The sequence below is a fragment of the Hermetia illucens genome, chromosome 6 (genome assembly GCF_905115235.1).
Source record: "Hermetia illucens chromosome 6, iHerIll2.2.curated.20191125, whole genome shotgun sequence".
NCBI lineage: Eukaryota > Metazoa > Arthropoda > Insecta > Diptera > Stratiomyidae > Hermetia > Hermetia illucens.
The window spans coordinates 13389758-13408613 of NC_051854.1; the positions used below are offsets into that span (position 1 = coordinate 13389758).

Genomic DNA, 18856 nt, shown 5'->3' on the forward strand with positions numbered 1-18856 from the left:
CTCGCCGTTTTTTTTTTAAAATTGACACGAAGAACGGGCTCCTAACTGCAACCCTCGCATGTTTTTTCAAATGTGACAAAACTCCGGGGACAAAGTGCGCCGATTGTTCCCTAAGGGAAACCTTTCTGAGTTTCTGTTATCCACCAGAGTTCTAAAATGATTTAGCAAATGTCCAGTAGTCAATCGTAATTGCAGAGCTACAGATTCTACTCAAATAGTGACCAAAATTGGTCCTGGCGAAGCGGAACTAAAAGTGAAATTTCTTCATCAGGATGACTGAAACAATGCTGAAACAACGACAATGTAGAGCTAGAAACAGACCTGAACCTGTTCAAGATTGCTATTAGCATACTTCAAGTTCTTCCAATTTATCCATTGCGCTTGGTAGCAGACACTAATACTTTGATCCTTCCAAAACACAGGAATTGAAGTAGAATTGACTTCACAAATTTCTGAAATCACAGATAACCCTCAGATGCTGATACAGCAATCTTGCTGTAATTAATATGATATCCTTTTTACTGAAATTGGTAACCTCTATTTTATAGATAATAGATACTTAACTGCTATAACTTCGTTGGGTGTTGTGTATACTTTCAGTCTAAGAACAGTCTTTTACCATTCTACTCTCTGCATTGTACACCCTAGAGTCATCAACTATGCACATTCTTGCTATCAAATTAAGTTGTTTCTCGTAACTAGCCTCCCTGCACTCATGCTGTCATTCCATCTATCGCATGCAAGAGTATCCAGCAAAACATTGTTACAACAAAGAATGCAAATATAATTTTTTTAAGAAAGAAATAGTGTATGCACGGTGTGACAACTAAACCACATCACAACAAACCATGCAACTGAGGCTTTTACATTATGGCAGGCACGTAGGCCGTACGTCTACCAAGCCATTTTGTATTTCTCCAGAGCACAAGAAAAAAATAATTTGTCACATACTTGCGCGTTACATACTACATTTATTTACATCTGAAGGTTTTCGCCAACCTAATGTCATTGCATTCGTCCATCGGCCGGTGTATTTGCTCGGTCGGTCTCCTTTGATCTTGACCAGATCTAAAGAGCAGAGGCGACTACTTAGTACCTGGTATAGAGGAGCGTTAAAAACGTGCGTTCAAACAATGCGCCTATTAATGCGCTCCATCGGCATGCTAATCACTAATCGCTTGCTATGTTGAGGGTCCAATCCAAATTCAAAATCAGAATTTGAATTCAAATTCAAAAAGTTGGGTTCAAGCTTTACTTGGATATTTTGTGCCTACACATCTTATCGGCGCAAATTGGTAGAAGGTGCCAATAAGGAACAGCAATGGTGGCGGTCCAAGTCGGCCGGTGTGATCTTAATGAGTTCGTAAGAAGTCAATATTAATATTATTTTGATAGTGTCATGTCGTGATAGCACTACATATTAGATTGGTTGTTAGATTTAATTGTTGATAGGGGACAGATTTGCGTATCGTGCGCACGAAATAGATAATGGAGATTGATAGGAAGTGAACCACGGAGGAGTGAAGCGTGGGGAGGTGGCTAGTCTGCTGCGTTAAAGTTTGGAGGACGGGGCAATAGCCGAGAATAACAATATTTCATTTAACTATACCAACTGACATGCCCTGGACTAATGCCGTTTATTCAGACTCAAACGAATCGAATAGATGCAGAAATCAATCAACAGAGCAGGGTTCAAGAAAGCCCAGCGCCCTTACTTCCCTCGTTTATAACAAGGACGATTTTGCTTCCATATTTGCATAGTTCAGCAACTAATTATTCACGAGTACATGTATTACGGAGTCGCGAAGGACTTACGATCACACACAAGTCCTTTCGTGACCTTGGACCTTGGGGCCGAGTAATTTATGCAAACTTCTGCTTCTCTGACAAAGACAACAATAAATTCTCTTTTGTCCAGACGCGGGCAATGTTCTGATGCACGAGTTTCGCTAGCGAGGCGCTCGTTTACTAAGACCCTTAAAGCCTGACATATGTTCCACAGGCCTGGCAGTTACCCCTGAAGAGTCCACAATTCAGTTGACCGCCTATTGAACTAGAAACAACATACACGTACTGGCAAGCCGGACGGCGCCATTACTGTGGCTGTGAAAAGCGTTGGGAGATTGTACAGACAGGCCAGCCAGACCGCATACACGCTCCAGCCACCGATTCACTGTGGACTGCTCCAGTGTAACTCACAGGCCGGCCGGAGCGTTTATGCCAGACATTCCTCTCAGTGTTCATCGATCAGCCTCCGCATTTTGGCACTCAGGAAAAATGTTGACGTCTCCTCAAGGTATTCATTATCTATCGTTAGATTTTCAGGACAGATTACTGGGTAAGCACCCCATCAAAACTACCCTAAACGATGTGGTAGATAAAGTTTATAATGGAACTAAGATGTAGTGTAGTGTAGTGTCCGGATAGCTCAGTGGTTAGAGCACTAGGCTGTCATACGGAAGGTCGCGGTTCAAATCTCACTGGTGGCAGTGGAATTTGCATCGTGATTTGACGTCGGATACCAGTCGACTCAGCTGTGAATGAGTACCTGAGTCAAATCAGGGTAATAATCTCGGGCGAGCGTAATGCTGACCACATTGCCTCCTAGTGTACCGTTACGGTCTTGAATGAAGTGCTCTAACACACTTCAAGGCCCTGATCCAATATGGATTGTTGCGCCAACGATTATTATTAAGATGCTTTTCTCATGCTATGGCTGAGGCAATATCTGAAGAACCTCCTGGCGGTAGATAGACAGATGAGAGTGACGGGTCCTCAGAGCGGAACATAATTAACGCTATAGTGTGCCGTTTTGATGTCACAATTTCCAAGACCATAGTCATTACTTATCCGGGTTTTGCTGTAGGAAGGCTAAACCTCCCTTGAATTAACACAGGTACTGAGAGGGCGATATTTATAAAATCAGTAACTGAAGAGGATTTCATTTCTCAGGACAACTAACGAGGCACAAACTTTTCAGTCTGCCAGTCAATAACGGAATCCTTCCGGCCAGGTCGCTCGATTTGTCCCTGCATTAGCATCATCATGGACTGTATATTTAGCTTTCATGACGGCTTGACTATCAATCAAAATAGTTATTTTTCGTATGGGAGTTGAATTGCACCCCATTAGCCGAGAAGGCTCTCGAATGGTTAGTATCTCCGCTTAGAAGACGTTGTTATACCTTGAAAGACTATGTGATGCTATAATTCCGCAGCGCTTTTTGCATCTGCCGATGACAAATACGGTGTCATAACTTTACAACATGTCGCTAGCCTTCCACCCCGTCGTGGTTGGGAGTTCAGTAGTGAATTTTATTCTTAAGTACAAGCTGCGTGTATTGCATTCTGTTGAAGATACCGAAAGCCCACTTCATAGTACGAGTAAAGCCCAGTCTCCCAGTACCCCAATTCGCGAAATCTGACATCATGGCACGATAAGGAGTTCAAATGGAAGGAGATACTGGAAAACGAGCGCATTTAGGATAACGCCGAACGATGATGCGTTGGTGTGGTTGACGTGCTATACCCCACCAAGGAGTGGATGGCAACCATATATGGCATTATAATAAAGCATATAAAGCACGCTATAGAATTTTCAACAAAGAGGAGGTAAGACATATTGACCTAAAATCCTCCGAGATTTGCTGCCACGTCTGCCAATCTTCGGTATCAAAACTATCCATCCGAACACTACACAACCACAGTAGATGTCAAACAGTCAAAAAGCAACCAGACCCTAGTAGTTCTGCAACATAGCGAATGTTATGCTGCTTAGAAGCTGCTTATTGCCCAGCTATTTTTTTCCCTTCGAGGACCAATTTGATGTGTTCTGGCACTGGAACAGCATAACCTCCAAACACATCTAAGTTTCTGTTTGAGGATGCGAGGAGGTCCTGAAACCGCCATCCACTGCGGACCTGTCCATTGGAAAGAAACTTTCTTCCTCTGTTGCTGGTCTCCAACGACAAGTTTTCATCAGACATTGCCTCATTCCTGTCCCGGGAACAGCATGACCGAAGTTACTAAGTGTTGTTTACCCCTGTATTATGCCCATGTCTTGTTCTGATTTGCATGTAAGGGGAAAACCAATAACACCTTCCCAGAGCAGAGGTGAGACAGTGTCTGATGAGAACCGGGCTCCCAGGGCAGAGGTGTGGCAGTGTCTGCCTTGGACGAAACCGTCGCCTATCTTTTTCCAAGAAGAGTTCTAGTCCACAGTCTTGTGATACGAAATTACCAGGAAAAAAATATTTTTTATTCAAAGCCTGCATTTTTGGGAACGATAAAGCAATGTAAGCAGTTGGAAGGAGCTCTATGGTGCAGAACTAGTCATAGGAGGAACCTCCCGCCTTTCTAAGTGCGTTGATGAATTGAGGCCGGCACCCCCTTTAAATCATGACTCCTCAATATGGGTCTATTTGCATGTCAAACAGTAGGATTAATCCGTGAATCACATCCATACAGGCGGAAAGGAGGGTATGAAGAGAGACACTGGAGATCCTCTTTTCCAAATGCTGTTCAAAAATCGCGGCGGTTGCCAAATACCCACCGCTCCTCCCATCCAAAAATTTATGGCGATTCAAATGGGGGATATTGTGACAATATTATCATAAAATCTGATAAGCCAGCCCCACCGCTTGAAAAGGAAGGAAAGAGGAGGACACTGAGGTGGAAGTACAAAATCATCCCTTTTTAACACCGTCGAAGAATTGTGGCAGTCAATCGCCGTTGAGAAGAGGAACACAGAGGGGATGGGCGCACCCCTTTGGCCTCTCAGCCTCTCCCTGGGCTGGAGCAGACAAATTGGCAAACCCAAATTTATAACAATATCAAAATACTTCTCACGACGATTTTTCAACGGGATTTGAGAGAGAGGGCCTCCTTTTTCTCGCTTCATATCCGCCTTTACCTCTGCAGGGATAAGTACCACAATTTTTCAACAGGGTTTGCGAGATAGGACCTCCCTCTTCGCCCTTCATTGCAGCGATAGGGTTCAAATTCTAAACTACAATTTTAACATGAAAATTTGTCCACTTTGAGGCTTTTTAAGGGGGTTGACCTTCTTGTTTCTTCTATATATCTTCCCCATCCTCTCCACCTCGGGGGTAGGATTGACTATTACAACTTGAATATGATGACATAAAAAAGACCACTTTTAGAGGCCGCAGCTTTTTAAGGGGGGAGAGGGTGGCTCCCACTAGTGTTCATCGAGTTTGCAAAGCGACCACCTCCCCCTTTTCCCTGAATGAACTCTCCACTTTTTTCCAGGAATGCGATTGGAAATTTAGCCTTTACCAAGATAGCATCTTGGTAACCATATTCAGCGTTTGGAGCCAAGATAAATGGGCCTTGAAAGCCCAATTTGGACACTGGAAAGCTAAGCTAAGCGTATGAGTTCTTGATTTTGAAGGAAAATACCTCATCACCAGGACTATATATTCCGAAAAGAGTCCCTCAACGAAATTCTCTTGTGAGCTTCATGACCTGCTAAACAGGAGCTGATTTTAAAATGAAAAGAAAAGATGAAGAAGGAAAATCAGAAGTTGTTTCCTCACGGATTATCACTCATTAGAAGCTATTTTTTCTCAAACCCGATGAGTGTAGATAGTCAATCAAATTTGGCTAGAGGAGAGGGCTTCAGAGTGTATCTAGTTGTCCTCTTTTTGGCGTCCTCCTGTTTTATAGTGGAGCCGATTCGTCTAGGTCGGATTCACTACTTTCTGCAGTTATAGGCTTGGTCTCGGTGGATTCAAAAGTCTCTCGGATCTAGGACCATCTACTTGGATGTTCTGGCCTCTCATTCAGCATCCTTTATCAGGTTTAATTCCGGGATCAGCGCTCGAGATTGTATTTCAAGTGCAGCCATGATTTTAATTATGTATGTATTTGCTGCAAGTGCAAGTACATGAAATCAGGAGAAGGTTGGGGCTTGGAATTCTAAAATACTGACGGGTAAATGCATGTGATCTAGACCTCACAAAGGCAGCGTAGTAGCTAGCTTCTGACATGTTTACTAATACCTTTATTTACGACACCTTCACCTCCGGAGAGTTCCATCGATATGCACTTGCAACTAGGCAGTGGAACCATGCAGCATGCAAAATCAGTGCCATAAAATGGTTCAGGGTCCCATAAAGCATAAATCCATCATTCAAAAGCATTTCCCATTCCTCATTCATTCCCATCGACTCGCAAATATTTGCATAAAAACAATCATCTGATGAATTGTTAATAAGCACTATTACTTTCATTCAAGAGGCAATAAAAATCATTCAAACAAATTATCGGGACAGAATCGAGCCCCAGATCGGATACTTACAGTCGTCTCAAAATCACACTAAATATACAATCATTATTCTTCACTATGGTCGGCTACGATGCAACCTGGTGTTGGTGTTGTTCATATTTCAGAAGATCGTGATATTGCCGTGAGAGAACAGTGAAACAGTGAAGTGCAGCACGTTGTAATGACAGTAATAAAGCAGTAACGACTCCGATGGCAAATAATAACAATCATAATATCGTATTCTGCATGATAAATACATACACGTAGAACTTGTTACATTCAACGACGACCAGCGAGTGGATAGATACTCTCCACCACCTATACCCCCATAGATACTTGTATCTTATATGATTTCATACGCGAAACATTGCAAATATTCGTTGCTTCAAACATACTATCGCTGGAAGAGTTACGGCATCAAAATGTAAAGACAGTAAAGGCGGGGGCACTACTTACAACCACCGTAGGAAATGAAAGAAAAAATCAAACATCGAAGCCGTGCCGTCAAGAAAAGTTGAAGTTGAACTTGTATGCACCATACGAGTATTGTGGGCACGTACCTGTTCAACTCAGGAAGACAACAGCGTCTCAATGCAAAAAGGTGCAAGATATTCCATAAGAATTGCAATCATATGTTTCGTACGGAAACAAGATGCGAATGATTCGTCGAAAATGTGACTGCGTCTGTGTTTATTAACTGAGAAAAAATTCAAAGGAAATTGCATGTATCATAGCTACGGAGGTAATGTATATGTTGGATGGTATGCGCCACCGGGTCTCACTTTCAAATTTCAACTGAAAATGTGAGGAGATACAGTGTGAGTCATGGGAGTGCGTTGATGTAACCTGGGTGAGTTTCGGGGGTTCGGAAACTTGACTTGAATAGGTGAAGGGTGCAGATCATTGAGTATCCTTTGACCGCCTCGAGTTCAACTAAAAACTCGGCACTAACAAGCGCACAGCAGAATATCTCAGACACATTTCAGATTTGGTACTCATTGACAAAACCCCCAGCGCTTAAAAGTACCAGGACCCACTCAGATTCCACATACTCCTAGGAAGCGCTTTCCAGAGGCACGTCCTGTACTTCTCAGGTGCATTCCCTTAAAATTCACCAAACCCCAGCGCTTAAAAGTATCAGAACTCACTCAGATTCCACATACTTCCAGAAAGCGCTTTCCAGAGGCACGTCCTGTGCTTCTTGGCTACATTCCCTTAAAAGCCTGCCAATTATCATAATGGTCTCATCGTCCATGACGAAAACTTCTTTTATTTTCACAATTCCCTCTAACATCCTTCCTTCTTACACACATCTGCCGAGTGTTGATTACCTAGTCACCACCGCAGTTCCGTGACCTCCTGCCATTCATGTTGAATCACTTAGTTGCCTGGTTACGACCACAACAACTCTATAATCATCTCGTGTAGACTCAAACCAAGTAAATGACAATCCATAGTGCAACAGACGTGCAATTCGCAATAAAAGTTTTAATTTTGCAAAAGATTCAGCCAAGTATGCAACTGCAGTGACGATGCATAGGCGAGGGCATCACTGATGAGAGTGAGGTCGGAATCACGGTAAAGCAATTTCCAAGACGACTTCCTATACCTATAATCAGGTGCACGTTCGTATCGACGTTAATCAAATCAAAATATACTTACCGGTAGTGTGATGATCCAGGCTTAAAGGAGTCGAGTTACCATTTGGGAAATTTTGAAGGTTTACCTAATCTATTCTGGGTTTTCGACCCTAGGTAGGCTACGAATGGCCCAAGTTTTTTAAAGTTGATCCTGATCCGAGAGAGAATTTTGATTATTTTTGGAAACTGTTCAATCTTCATCTGAATCCCTTGTAGTACCTTCACTGAACAGTATCTTATAAAGCCCCAACAGATTTACTGAAAATCCTTCAGCTTTAACACGGCATCCCTTCCATCCCATCGAATGGAGTTACTGACCCTCCCTAGCTACGCGATCTAATTGATTCTTTCCAACAATCTGCCACAATTTTCTTCTTTTATTCTTTCCATTTGTTTCGATAATTCCTATAAATCTTCTTCAACCTTTTTCACCATCTTCCGTACACCAGTAAGACTGGCACCTGGATTGCACCAGTCCAACATTGAAATTTGGATAATATTGACGGACAGGAGATAATATTGGCTCGAGGACTGCATAACACGATTGTTTATGAGGCAAATTAAACAATTTACGATTGGCGGCTGCAGAGCCGAACAGAAAATTTAAGTCTAATATCTGAGCTTGTAGTTCACTTGTATCTGAACAGTGCAACTTGAAGATTAGGTGGGACCTGGAGGCGTTACAAAGTCCATAGACTCAACACTTGTTTCTGGTATAATGTCCACGTTGGGTGGAAATGGTGCATGTGATTTAAGGTGGTGCAGGCTCTCCAGTTGGAAAAACTACTGCCTCGATTTTACGTATCCCTGGGACTCCCTACATGGAGCCGCTTCCCATATTATTCCAAGTATCTCCACATCCTCCATAAACATGACGGTAAATAATTTCAAAATTCGAAAAACACATTTCGAACCCTCAAACATGGTACACCACCTTAAAACAATTGCACTTGCAACTTTCCCCGATTCCTGGCTAAAAAATTCCTTCCGCGACCGTGTATCATCAAGAAGCTGGACAAGATGGTGTCCAGAGATCTTGCAACCGCATATTGCCTCCCGGTCTTTTTGTGATGTATGATCGTTCCAACTCATTCTTTTCATAATTCCACCTATTAAGGGCTATGTTATTGCAAAAAATTATACACCCTGTAGTCTTGTTGTTTTTGCGTTTTCCGTGGCTCCTCTTCAAAGCGGATCGATCGCACACTGCACTCGCTTGGAGTGCATCGGCGTATGCACTTTGCACGAGTGGCTCGTACGCATTTTTCACTGCAACTGGGCACACATGGAATCCCGAACCTGGTGCTGGTGCACAACAATACAAAAAAGGTCGCCGCAACATCGATCGACTTATTTTTGCGATTATAACTATTATTACGTGGCGGCTAGTAGCTGGGGGCCAGTGCATAACTACTACATAGCGAACAGCGCGTATAACACAGCATTTAGCCTAACATAACATAAGTTCCAGCATAGTCATGCGGTGCTTGATCTCTTTTGAATACTTAATTTTAGCTTGTCGTTTTGTATAGTTCGCGGCACATTTTTTCATGATTCTCTGTTTTGTGATTTTCAGCTTCCCGGATGCCATCGTCGCACACATCACCACAAGTATGCCGGCCTCATTTTCATGCACCGCTAGCACCTTGGCTTACCAGCGAGCATAAAACCTTTCCGCCGGGCAGTCCGTGGGGTAGTCCGTTTGCATGTCCGCAAGACCCGCAGGATAAAGTAGGACAAGTGCAAAGCCATCAAAGTGGTCAACATTCATTTCCGTTCCCTCCAACACCGCCAAAGGATTCAACGCCCGATTCAGTACAAACTGGTCCAACCGATTATCAGGTAAGAACGTTTTTAGGGTTGAAGTTTGATTTGATTAAAAACAGCTAATTTCGGAGGGATGGAAACGTAGACAAATAGTTCCTTATCTGTTTGAATTTGGCCCCTTTTTAATTCAAGGTCACCTCTCGGAATGAAAAGTGCCGGACACAAGTGGTCCAAAAGATAATAATCAGATATAGATGAGAAAAGGATTAATGCGCCAGTTGACCATTTGACTTCAACCTTTTTTAGTCATTAATATTCAAGCATAGATGCAAAGAAAAAAAGCAGATACTTTTGGTTTTCATATTATACAAAGAAGTAGGCTCCCTTCAGGTTAAAATAAAAAGAAAATTGAAGGAACGGCCCATAAAAGAAGCTGGGTCGTTATAGAACTGACCCAGCGGCATCGATAGTGGTAAAACTACGAAGATGCAGTGGGCCGGTCACGTAGAATATGCTAGATAGCTTGCAAAGGATATGTGGCTTAAAGTAGATCTGTACTCCGAACCTGTCATCCGTTTTAGAACCGTCTGTAAAAACCCCAGTACCGAAACCTACTAGGACTTCCTCCTTCGTCGACATCCTTCTAGCAGGAATGTTTGTAAAGAAGATTTTGATATGGCTAACTCTTCCTGCGGTATAGTCGCTTCGATTGGCCACTAATTCTCTGAGCAATAACTTCAAGGTAGTACCGCGAAGGGCTCAGCTATTGTACAGCGTTGCGAGCTGCGGTATATTTAATATTGCGTTTGCGGCCAAGTAGGTGTAATACAAGTTTTAGAGCCTCTGTCTGAAAAATCCGCAACGTACTCCTAGTAGCGGAAAATGCTGCTGAACTTTATTGATTTTCGTCGTATTCTCGTTTTTTTTAACGCAGACCGTCAAAATCCGAATCGTAAATGAAGATGGGATGCACAATGGCTGTGTACATTCAGCCTCCATCTCTGCTTGTAGGCACATGAAGCCATGCTGGCTTTCTCAGTTCTCAGTCTTTCGTTTAAGGTTAGTGTCCAGCTTTACGCCAAGATGCTTCGCATTAGGGGTTAGCATCAATCTCTGGTCGGTATAGACTAAAGTCAGGTAGTTGACCTTCGTTGCGAATAGCGTAATTTTTGTTTTATCTGGAGTAACACTGGGGTCACAGCTGACATCCCAGGAGCACACCTAATTCGAACTGCCCTGCATGATTTCGTAGTTGTCACGGGGGGGGGGGTTGCCGCAGGACTCCAATTCAATATTTTCGAGTCTTTTGAATAGCTTAATTACCTACATTATGAAAAGCTGTCTCGGAAGGTAGCGAATACCCTTTGTAGTAAATTGTCCACTCAGTCAATGCCACGAGGTGATCTCGGAGTCTCGTCAAGGGCTGATTCTGAGTGGATCTTTCTTAGATGCGCTTGCTAAGATCTGATAATCACGATCTATTCCAGATCTCTTTGCTGTTCAACTCAAAGATGCGTTCTAAAATGTTCCGTATTTGGCTCTAGGATTGTTGAAAGTAGGGAGAGGAAATGTAATAAGAAAACCATTACCACAAGCGTTTAGATCACAATAAGCTCGTTGTACCTGTTCCCTAGTGTTGTTATTTGGTCAGTTTCCTGTTAGCTTTAACGAAATTAAGAACATTCTTTACAGGCAGAGCGTGAGCAGAATTTTCAGTGAAGTGAAACTGACAATATTTGCTATAGTATTTTCGTCTTAAGTGAGCATATGAAATGCAAAGCCATCAGCTTCTCTTCCTCGCATTGGCTGCAGATAATTCAGTTAGAGGCCTTCCGATATAAACTTATAATGAGCTGCATGTCTTTTTTTTCTGAGGAACAGGAAAAATCCCACTCCCTGCACCTGAGAGAGGAAGTGACTTCATTCGGTTGCTTGACATTTTTTGTTACTTCGCGCTTCAAAGGGTTTTGACAGCGAAAGGCTAAAAGTGGAAACTAGTCATACCATGTGAGAACCACGACTTTAGTAAAGTAACCGTTTCAGTAGAGTCACAGAGTCCTGGTATACACATCCTTTAGCCAATTGAATTTCAATAGCGCCTAAACCGGATACCACCTACCGCTATTACTGCTCCTCAACCGTTGCAATAAAATGGAGAAAAATGTTCGAAAATGAGCTCAAAAGTCCTTGAACTGCTGATCAGTCGAATTCAAAGGGAAAGTTTTGTCAAATTATTGAAAACAATATACGATAATATTCCATTATTTCCACTACCAATGAGACCAACAAAGAAGAGGTGCAACATCATAAGTAGCATCTATTTCCCCATTAGCGTTTCCGCTCAAACCTGTTCTCAGCCTTAAGGGCAGGATGCTTTCAAATCTTAGAAGCGCTCTACTTTCTGAATCAATTCAACCCTCATAGTGTTTTCATGATTCCCTCAGTGGTCCCCCTCCTTGGATTTTCATTGCGACATCTATGAGCTTCACATGGCTAACATACTGGACTTTAAGCAATTTTTTTCCTATGCAAGGAGCTACGTCAGCACAGATACTGTACAATTCATACAACTACAGGATTCTCCAGTCTAGTCCATCTGGCCCTGATCTAAGTATGAATCAAAGTTGAAGAGGCTCGATGATATTAGTTTTGTCTTCCGGCGCCTTGGTTCGAATTCATATTCCATACCGGTACAGTAACAAAAATCGTATTATACTTATTTCCTATTTATATTCGCCGCTTCCTAACCGCTCGCACCAGCGTAGTTGAATGCATCCACCTATTCAATATTGTAGATTCCCGCAGTCAAATTTAGTGATGCCTTAGGGGGGGTTCATGTCATGTATTTTATTTTGCCATCACTAACCCTACAACTGATTTGTTTCAGTGCTTAGCCCAGTTTTTGGCATCAGATATTGTGTGTTGCAAAATGACATATTGAGAGAGTTGAAACACATTTTGGAGACCCTACAAGCTTTATTGTTTTCTTCTGTGGGTTGGGTTGATACTTTCAATCAGGATACAATAGCAACAGATGCCTATATCGCTTCATTACGCATTTAGTGCATCAGGCCACACAATATCAATTTTTCTTAACTGCTGTAACATGCATAACCGACGATAGATGGAATCCTCACAGCTTTTATAGACTTGGCGAATACAGACCTGACTATATATTGGAATTTGACGAACTGGATGATGACCATCTCAGCGGATCGTGTTTACCCTATTATTGCATCCTGCGATCTGGTTTTTGAGGGCACACTGACATCTTTGCCAATTAGCCAGTTTCTGTTCCGTGTAGGAGCAGTGGTTAACCCAACCCTCCAGTCTGCTGTGTACTCATGTTCACACCTTGTTCAGGAAAAAAGCAGCATATTAGTACTAGCATTATCATCAGTATGTCGGACGAATCGAGTGAATCTCTCTTCGTGAGGCTCTTTTCCAGCAGTTTCAGGATCCATAAGATAACTGAAACATCCTTGAACTGATACAAGGCGGCACCCAAGGTGCATTCAAGAATTTCGATAGCTACCATGAAGCTGTGCGTTCGCATACTGAGAGGCTAGAAAATTCCTTAATGGAAGATAGATTGGTAACATTGCTACTTCGTGGTCCGAAATCTATCGTTCAGAGGCAACTTCTCTACTTTCCGGCTAGTACGGTTACCAAGCTACGCAAGCTAATGCAGTATAGCAAAAGTCTGGAGAAGTTTCTTGCAATCAAGTTATTTGACCAATTAATTGCATAATTATTTTGCTGAATCTGGATATGCGCTGAACAAGCAGTGCATCTCAGGAAATTCTGAAAATCAAGATTTCAGGTTTAATTTGATTTGCTGGAATTATCGGCAGATTGAACATTCGCACGAACACTGCTGGGAAAATCTCAGACTCTTTTACTACGGTTGTGGGCTTCTCAACATATCTAAACCCCTATTTCCCGAGTTGCAGAACCAAGCCCCAGTCATCAGGATGTCAAATTGGACATACATGACGCGTGGATATTGCGACGACGTTTTCCATATTACTGTAGAAAACTGCAAAAGTTACCATATTGAGGTGGTTCGATTCCTCAATTTTAACTAACACGAATTTGACTCCACTGCCGTGGCTGCAAGGAATCCAAGGCTTTCGGTTCTGAGGACGTTGTAAGTAAATATGCAACAATACCAAGCGGTTAGAAGACGAATTTCCGGAGTGACGGAAGTAAACACTCTACATTTCGCTTATGGCTGGCGGCGAATAATCCGCAGTCGTCGCCTCTGCAACTCTGCTACTCTCACCAGTCGGCTTAGTCGCAATATCCGCTCTCACGCAGATGTTGCAGTCTTGAGTAACCGCGACTGATACCGAAGCCATGGTATGTTATTTTCCTTCAGCAACGGCGATCGATACAAATGGGAGAAATTATCCATCAATCTTAAGATAAATACTGGAATTAGCCCTTGGATAGCAGACAGAGTATCGTTTCTCCTCATCCCGTCGTTAGCGTAGACTTATACCTTGGTGCTAACTTTGTGCGGAATTTTGATCTCATACAGGTCTCATCTGCACCGTTTGTATGTTAAGGAGCGGAACTATAGAGAGGGATCAGGGCAAAAAACGTCTGAGGGACATTTCAGTGAAACTTCAATACTTAGTGAGATGGACCGTCACCGTCAATTTCGTCGAATTTTATGTTTTTGGCATAGTCCTGGCCTCTAGGTCGACTCCGACCAACTCTGGTGACCATCACTTAGTCCATTTAACATGAGTCATTACGCTGATGCGGTTAATAAGACATCATGCAGTGGGAGGAGAAAAAAATTAACAATATAGGGCTTTGCATGTTAGAAGGACCGGACAATTAAAGAAAAGCATAAACGAATCGTGGGACAGGGAGTGGAACTTCGTGGAAGATTAATACATTCGAATCTTATTTAGGACCCTATTGCGTCTATCAACTATATTGAACAGAAATGCTTACTTAGTGTGTCAAATAGACTACCCTTCTCAAGGACAACCCCCAGGAGCCGATTTAAAGGTCTTTATGAAATACCCATTCATTACCCTTATTTTCTCTTATCGATATTGGATTTTCCCTTCTCAGTAGAGATGCCTCAGTTGTTTGTCCAAAATTTTGTGCCTGCTTCTAATCACCCTCACAAACCCCCTATATTTCTCATATTGCACCCTATCTTTCAGTATCAAATAATAACTATTTATTTTAATTTCTCTTACAGGCAGCCGTCAATGCATTTATGCATCAAGCTCAAAACTCAACTACCTCAGTATCAGTATCGGATACAAGCTGTGCATTAGATATTAAGCCATCAATACAGAACGGTACAGGGAGTCAATCGGCGCCTAAACAACGGGAAGGTACAAGCTCCAATATCAATAATTCGAGTAGTAGTAATCATAATAGCCACTCTTCAAACAACAACAACAATAACAACAGTCATACAAATTCACATTCGGCCGTATTGAATGGTGGTACCGGAAGTGGTGGGGGTAGTGGTGGTACAAGTATATTTGATACCCCACAAAGCGCCTATAGTAGCGGATATGAAAGTAGTTATGCATATCATCATCATCAAACTAGTGGAATGTTTCAAACAAATGCCAGACCAACAATGGGCAGTCCAAATGTTAAGCCGCAAAGGACGAAACCACGAACAAGTGCTGGTAAGACATAAGACACACCGGTGTGGGTTTTACATTTTAAGTTTCTTTTTAATTTAGTGCTTTTGTTCTTATTTTATCATATATCATTTCTTCTGTGATGTTTATTTGCTTTTGAGTTCTTTTCTTTGGGATCATTTGCTGTTTTCATCATAGTCGATAAAAAGGATAACTAAGAGTATTCCACAGCAAAAATGATAATTACGTTATTTTAACCCAATAATAGGAAGCAGTATCTTACTAAATTCTAAGACCATTTAGATTGCTTGAAGTAAGTTGCTGACGAAAAATCACCTGGAATGATTTTTGTTAATGCTTTGTCCGACGAAACAGGGATAGGATTTATCCCGTGTGTCCTCAAATCCAAATTTTATAAGTAGGAATGGTTTCTTCTTTATAAATATTGGACGAGAACTTCTCATTTAATTTATTGAAAGATACGAAGTTACGAAGACGTCATTTCATGACCTATCACAATATCTGCAGGCAATCATAGGGGACGACAGGATCAGATCGTTGGATCAATACTTCACCTTCTTCATGCCCTGCTCAAAGAAAGGCAACTCTGGTCAGTCTCGATATTTAAGCTTGATTTTGAACTTGTCGGTAATATATGACCAACGCCTGAAAGATATTGCCATCAAAAAAGAAGTTTCTGGCTTAAGTCTTTTGTCCAAGTCATTGAATAGAGGTAGATTTCTAGCGTTCCATAATGAAATTAATCACACATCGACTAGCAAGTTTCCAAGGTATCTGGAAAAGGCTAAGAAATAAGAGTCATCTTGGCTGTACTCAGTGGTAAACTTAACTTATTTTAAAAATGAAGACTCTGTGAAGTGACCGACAAGAAAATACTTTCACGCATTTCGAATAGGAGGACTCGATCGAAATCATAAAAACTGGAAGCTCTCTATACTTGCGCATAACCTTATCACGGACTACTTTGTCATCGAAAAAGAAGATCAATTCAGGACCTTTCTTGATGTTACTTTCTTTTGCTCCAGGACTGTAATGACTAGAAAAGAAAACACTCCGTCTCTATCTTGAAGTTAATTATGCGTTTTCGAGTCTTCTTTGCGTAGTGTGCTCCTTGTTTTCACTGCGTTCTCAAACTTATTCTGTTAAGGGAACTTAACACTTCCTTCCTTTTGAATAGTTAGCTATAGTATTTTAAGGCAGAATTACTTATCAGCCAATATCTTTATTCGTCAAAGACAGCCAGTTTCAGACACTTCTACATGAATATTTCTACTGAGAGAGAAAGAAGGAAGAGGAAGGAGAATCCAAACCCAATAAAACCACTCTTTCAGACTACAATGAAGTATTACTTCGCAGTCTCCGATTTGCATTAGCATGCGTTCGAGATTATTCCCTTATTCGATCCAGTTCCTGGAGCCTTTTTTGCATTACTGTCCTAATTGCGTTTGATTCTGATCTAAGTACAAGTCCTCCTTTAAATGATGGGCAAAAATATCTACATTTAAGATGGCATTAAACTGTCTTCTCTCTTGGCACTGGATCCTCGAAGAATAAAGCATAATATGCTCCGGATCTTAGCTTCTAGTAGGGCACTCAGGACGTTCAGAAAGCTGGTCCTTTGAGCGCTTCGATTCGTCACGTGTCATTTTTTCAAAATCAACATGTCTATACCGATTCGTGATCACACCGGATCTAAAAATAACTCAACGAACAAGGGAATTCACGACGGCCTACCGAGATAAACCAGAATGCAAGCTAAACCTGGAAAATAAAAAACAAAAACAAGGGCTCGACCGCCCGCGTGGAGCCGTGAATCTCCGGACCTGAGTGCCGCGATCGAGCGGGAAAATTCAGGACGGATCACAGCCTCAATCGTTGTTTCCTCTGCCTCAGATTTTCAATGAAGCACGGCCCCTATCCTTGACATCCTCTGGCCATGATTTGGAGGATGTTCCTAATTGTTCAATTACTTTAATCAATTCCGCAAAACTCTCGGATGACCAAAATACCACCCCAACCTCAGAAAATTTGTTTCGCCTGTGTGCGGAAAAATTCCGCCCACGGTGCTTGATAACGAAGAAACAACAATCGAGTTGCTCCCCATCACAGAGATAGATAATAAAAACAAATGAAAAGAGGTCGAGAGAATTCGATCTCCTTCGTTTGGCGTCAAAAAACAAAGAGAGGATGAATTGTTGAAGACGGAACGGCACAGCATATAGCCGACTGCCTTCGTATTCCCTCAAGGATTCACCTCACCCGTCACTTAATCCCTACGAAGAAGAAAGAATAGTTAATTTTTCAAAATCGAAAACGAAAAGATAGCCGTTTTACAGAAAGGTAAGGAAAGACACTCCTCAGAAGCACGGCAATACCTTCCAGTATATAGCCGCAAAGGCCAGAGACTTCTGGGAGGCAATCACCTACGAGACATAAAGACTCGAAGACAAACACTGTCTGTTGTGTAGTAGCTCTCGTGGAATTCTTCCAAGGATAGAAGAGGTAACTCTACTTTACAAGGTGGGAAAGGAAATTGAGGCTTATGAACACTTGCTTCCAGGAGAAAAGGCATGAAACTTCGAACTAGAAATGTGAAGGCAAGTGTACGGGAAGCCTAGCTAGGAACAATGTTGAGAATCTATTTACTATCTATATAACACCACAAGACAAAGTTGTGAACCAGAGTCGGCTATGTTGGCCGGATTCAAGAAATCTTTAAATAAGAAATATTATGCCAGAATCCTGGAAATGTTAGGCCCTACGTTGGGCGCCATTTGTAATGAATTCTTGTGGATTAGGGTGATCAAATAACCATCCTGAGTGCTGAAGGCGATCTAGAGGAAAGAGCTATCCCCAAACCTGAATGGAATTGGCTAAGTGATCGTGAAGATCTGCCCGCATATACTAAAGCTCCATCAAAGCGTATCGGTAGAGACACGTTGATTTTGTAAAAATGACACGTCAGGGATCGAAGCGTTCAGAGGACCCCTCACTCCCCACATTCACGAGACTAGCTAGCAAAGAGGTGTAAGAACGTGCCAACCGAGCTTTTTTGATTTGGGGACGTGCTTTAAAGTTTGCACTGACAACTATTGGTAACTTTCAGGCTATCCTTTTCTCAGATACTCCTTTGCTTTTCTATTACTTTCACATCGCTGGAGGTTTAGCTACGTATCTCTGCGTTTACTGTAACACACTCAAGCGTTGAAACTTGAACGTTTTCTCCACGCTTCCTTATTTCTCTTCACGACGTATTATTTTCCGTCCTGATAGCATTCGCTATCCTCTTTGAATAGGGTGCAGGAAGATGTGTTTACTTCAGGGTTGGGCTCTTCGATGCTATTTTCATTGAGACCTGAGCCGTACAGTCCTTCAAACTTCGAATTACGCTGAACTGCGTTGATGTATAGCATGAAGAACTCTCTTTAAATACATATATACGTGTCAGACTTGATAGAAATTTCAATTTGATTACATCTAGGGCGATCAAATGAATCAAATCAAATGAAATAAATA

General features: G+C 42.0%; 1 protein-coding gene across 6 annotated transcripts in view; it reads left to right on the forward strand.

Annotated features, from left to right (window-relative positions):
- LOC119659375 (GATA-binding factor C) overlaps nt 1–18856 on the forward strand; it is a 213387-nt gene that overhangs the window by 89668 nt on the left and 104863 nt on the right. For 5 of the 6 annotated variants that reach the window (XM_038067431.1, XM_038067435.1, XM_038067432.1 and 2 more), the window contains exons 3-4: nt 9505–9770; nt 14920–15364. In XM_038067431.1, the coding sequence (XP_037923359.1) occupies nt 9505–9770; nt 14920–15364 (711 nt within the window). The remainder of the gene's footprint in view (nt 1–9504; nt 9771–14919; nt 15365–18856) is intronic. The other variant, XM_038067436.1, reaches the window with a different exon arrangement.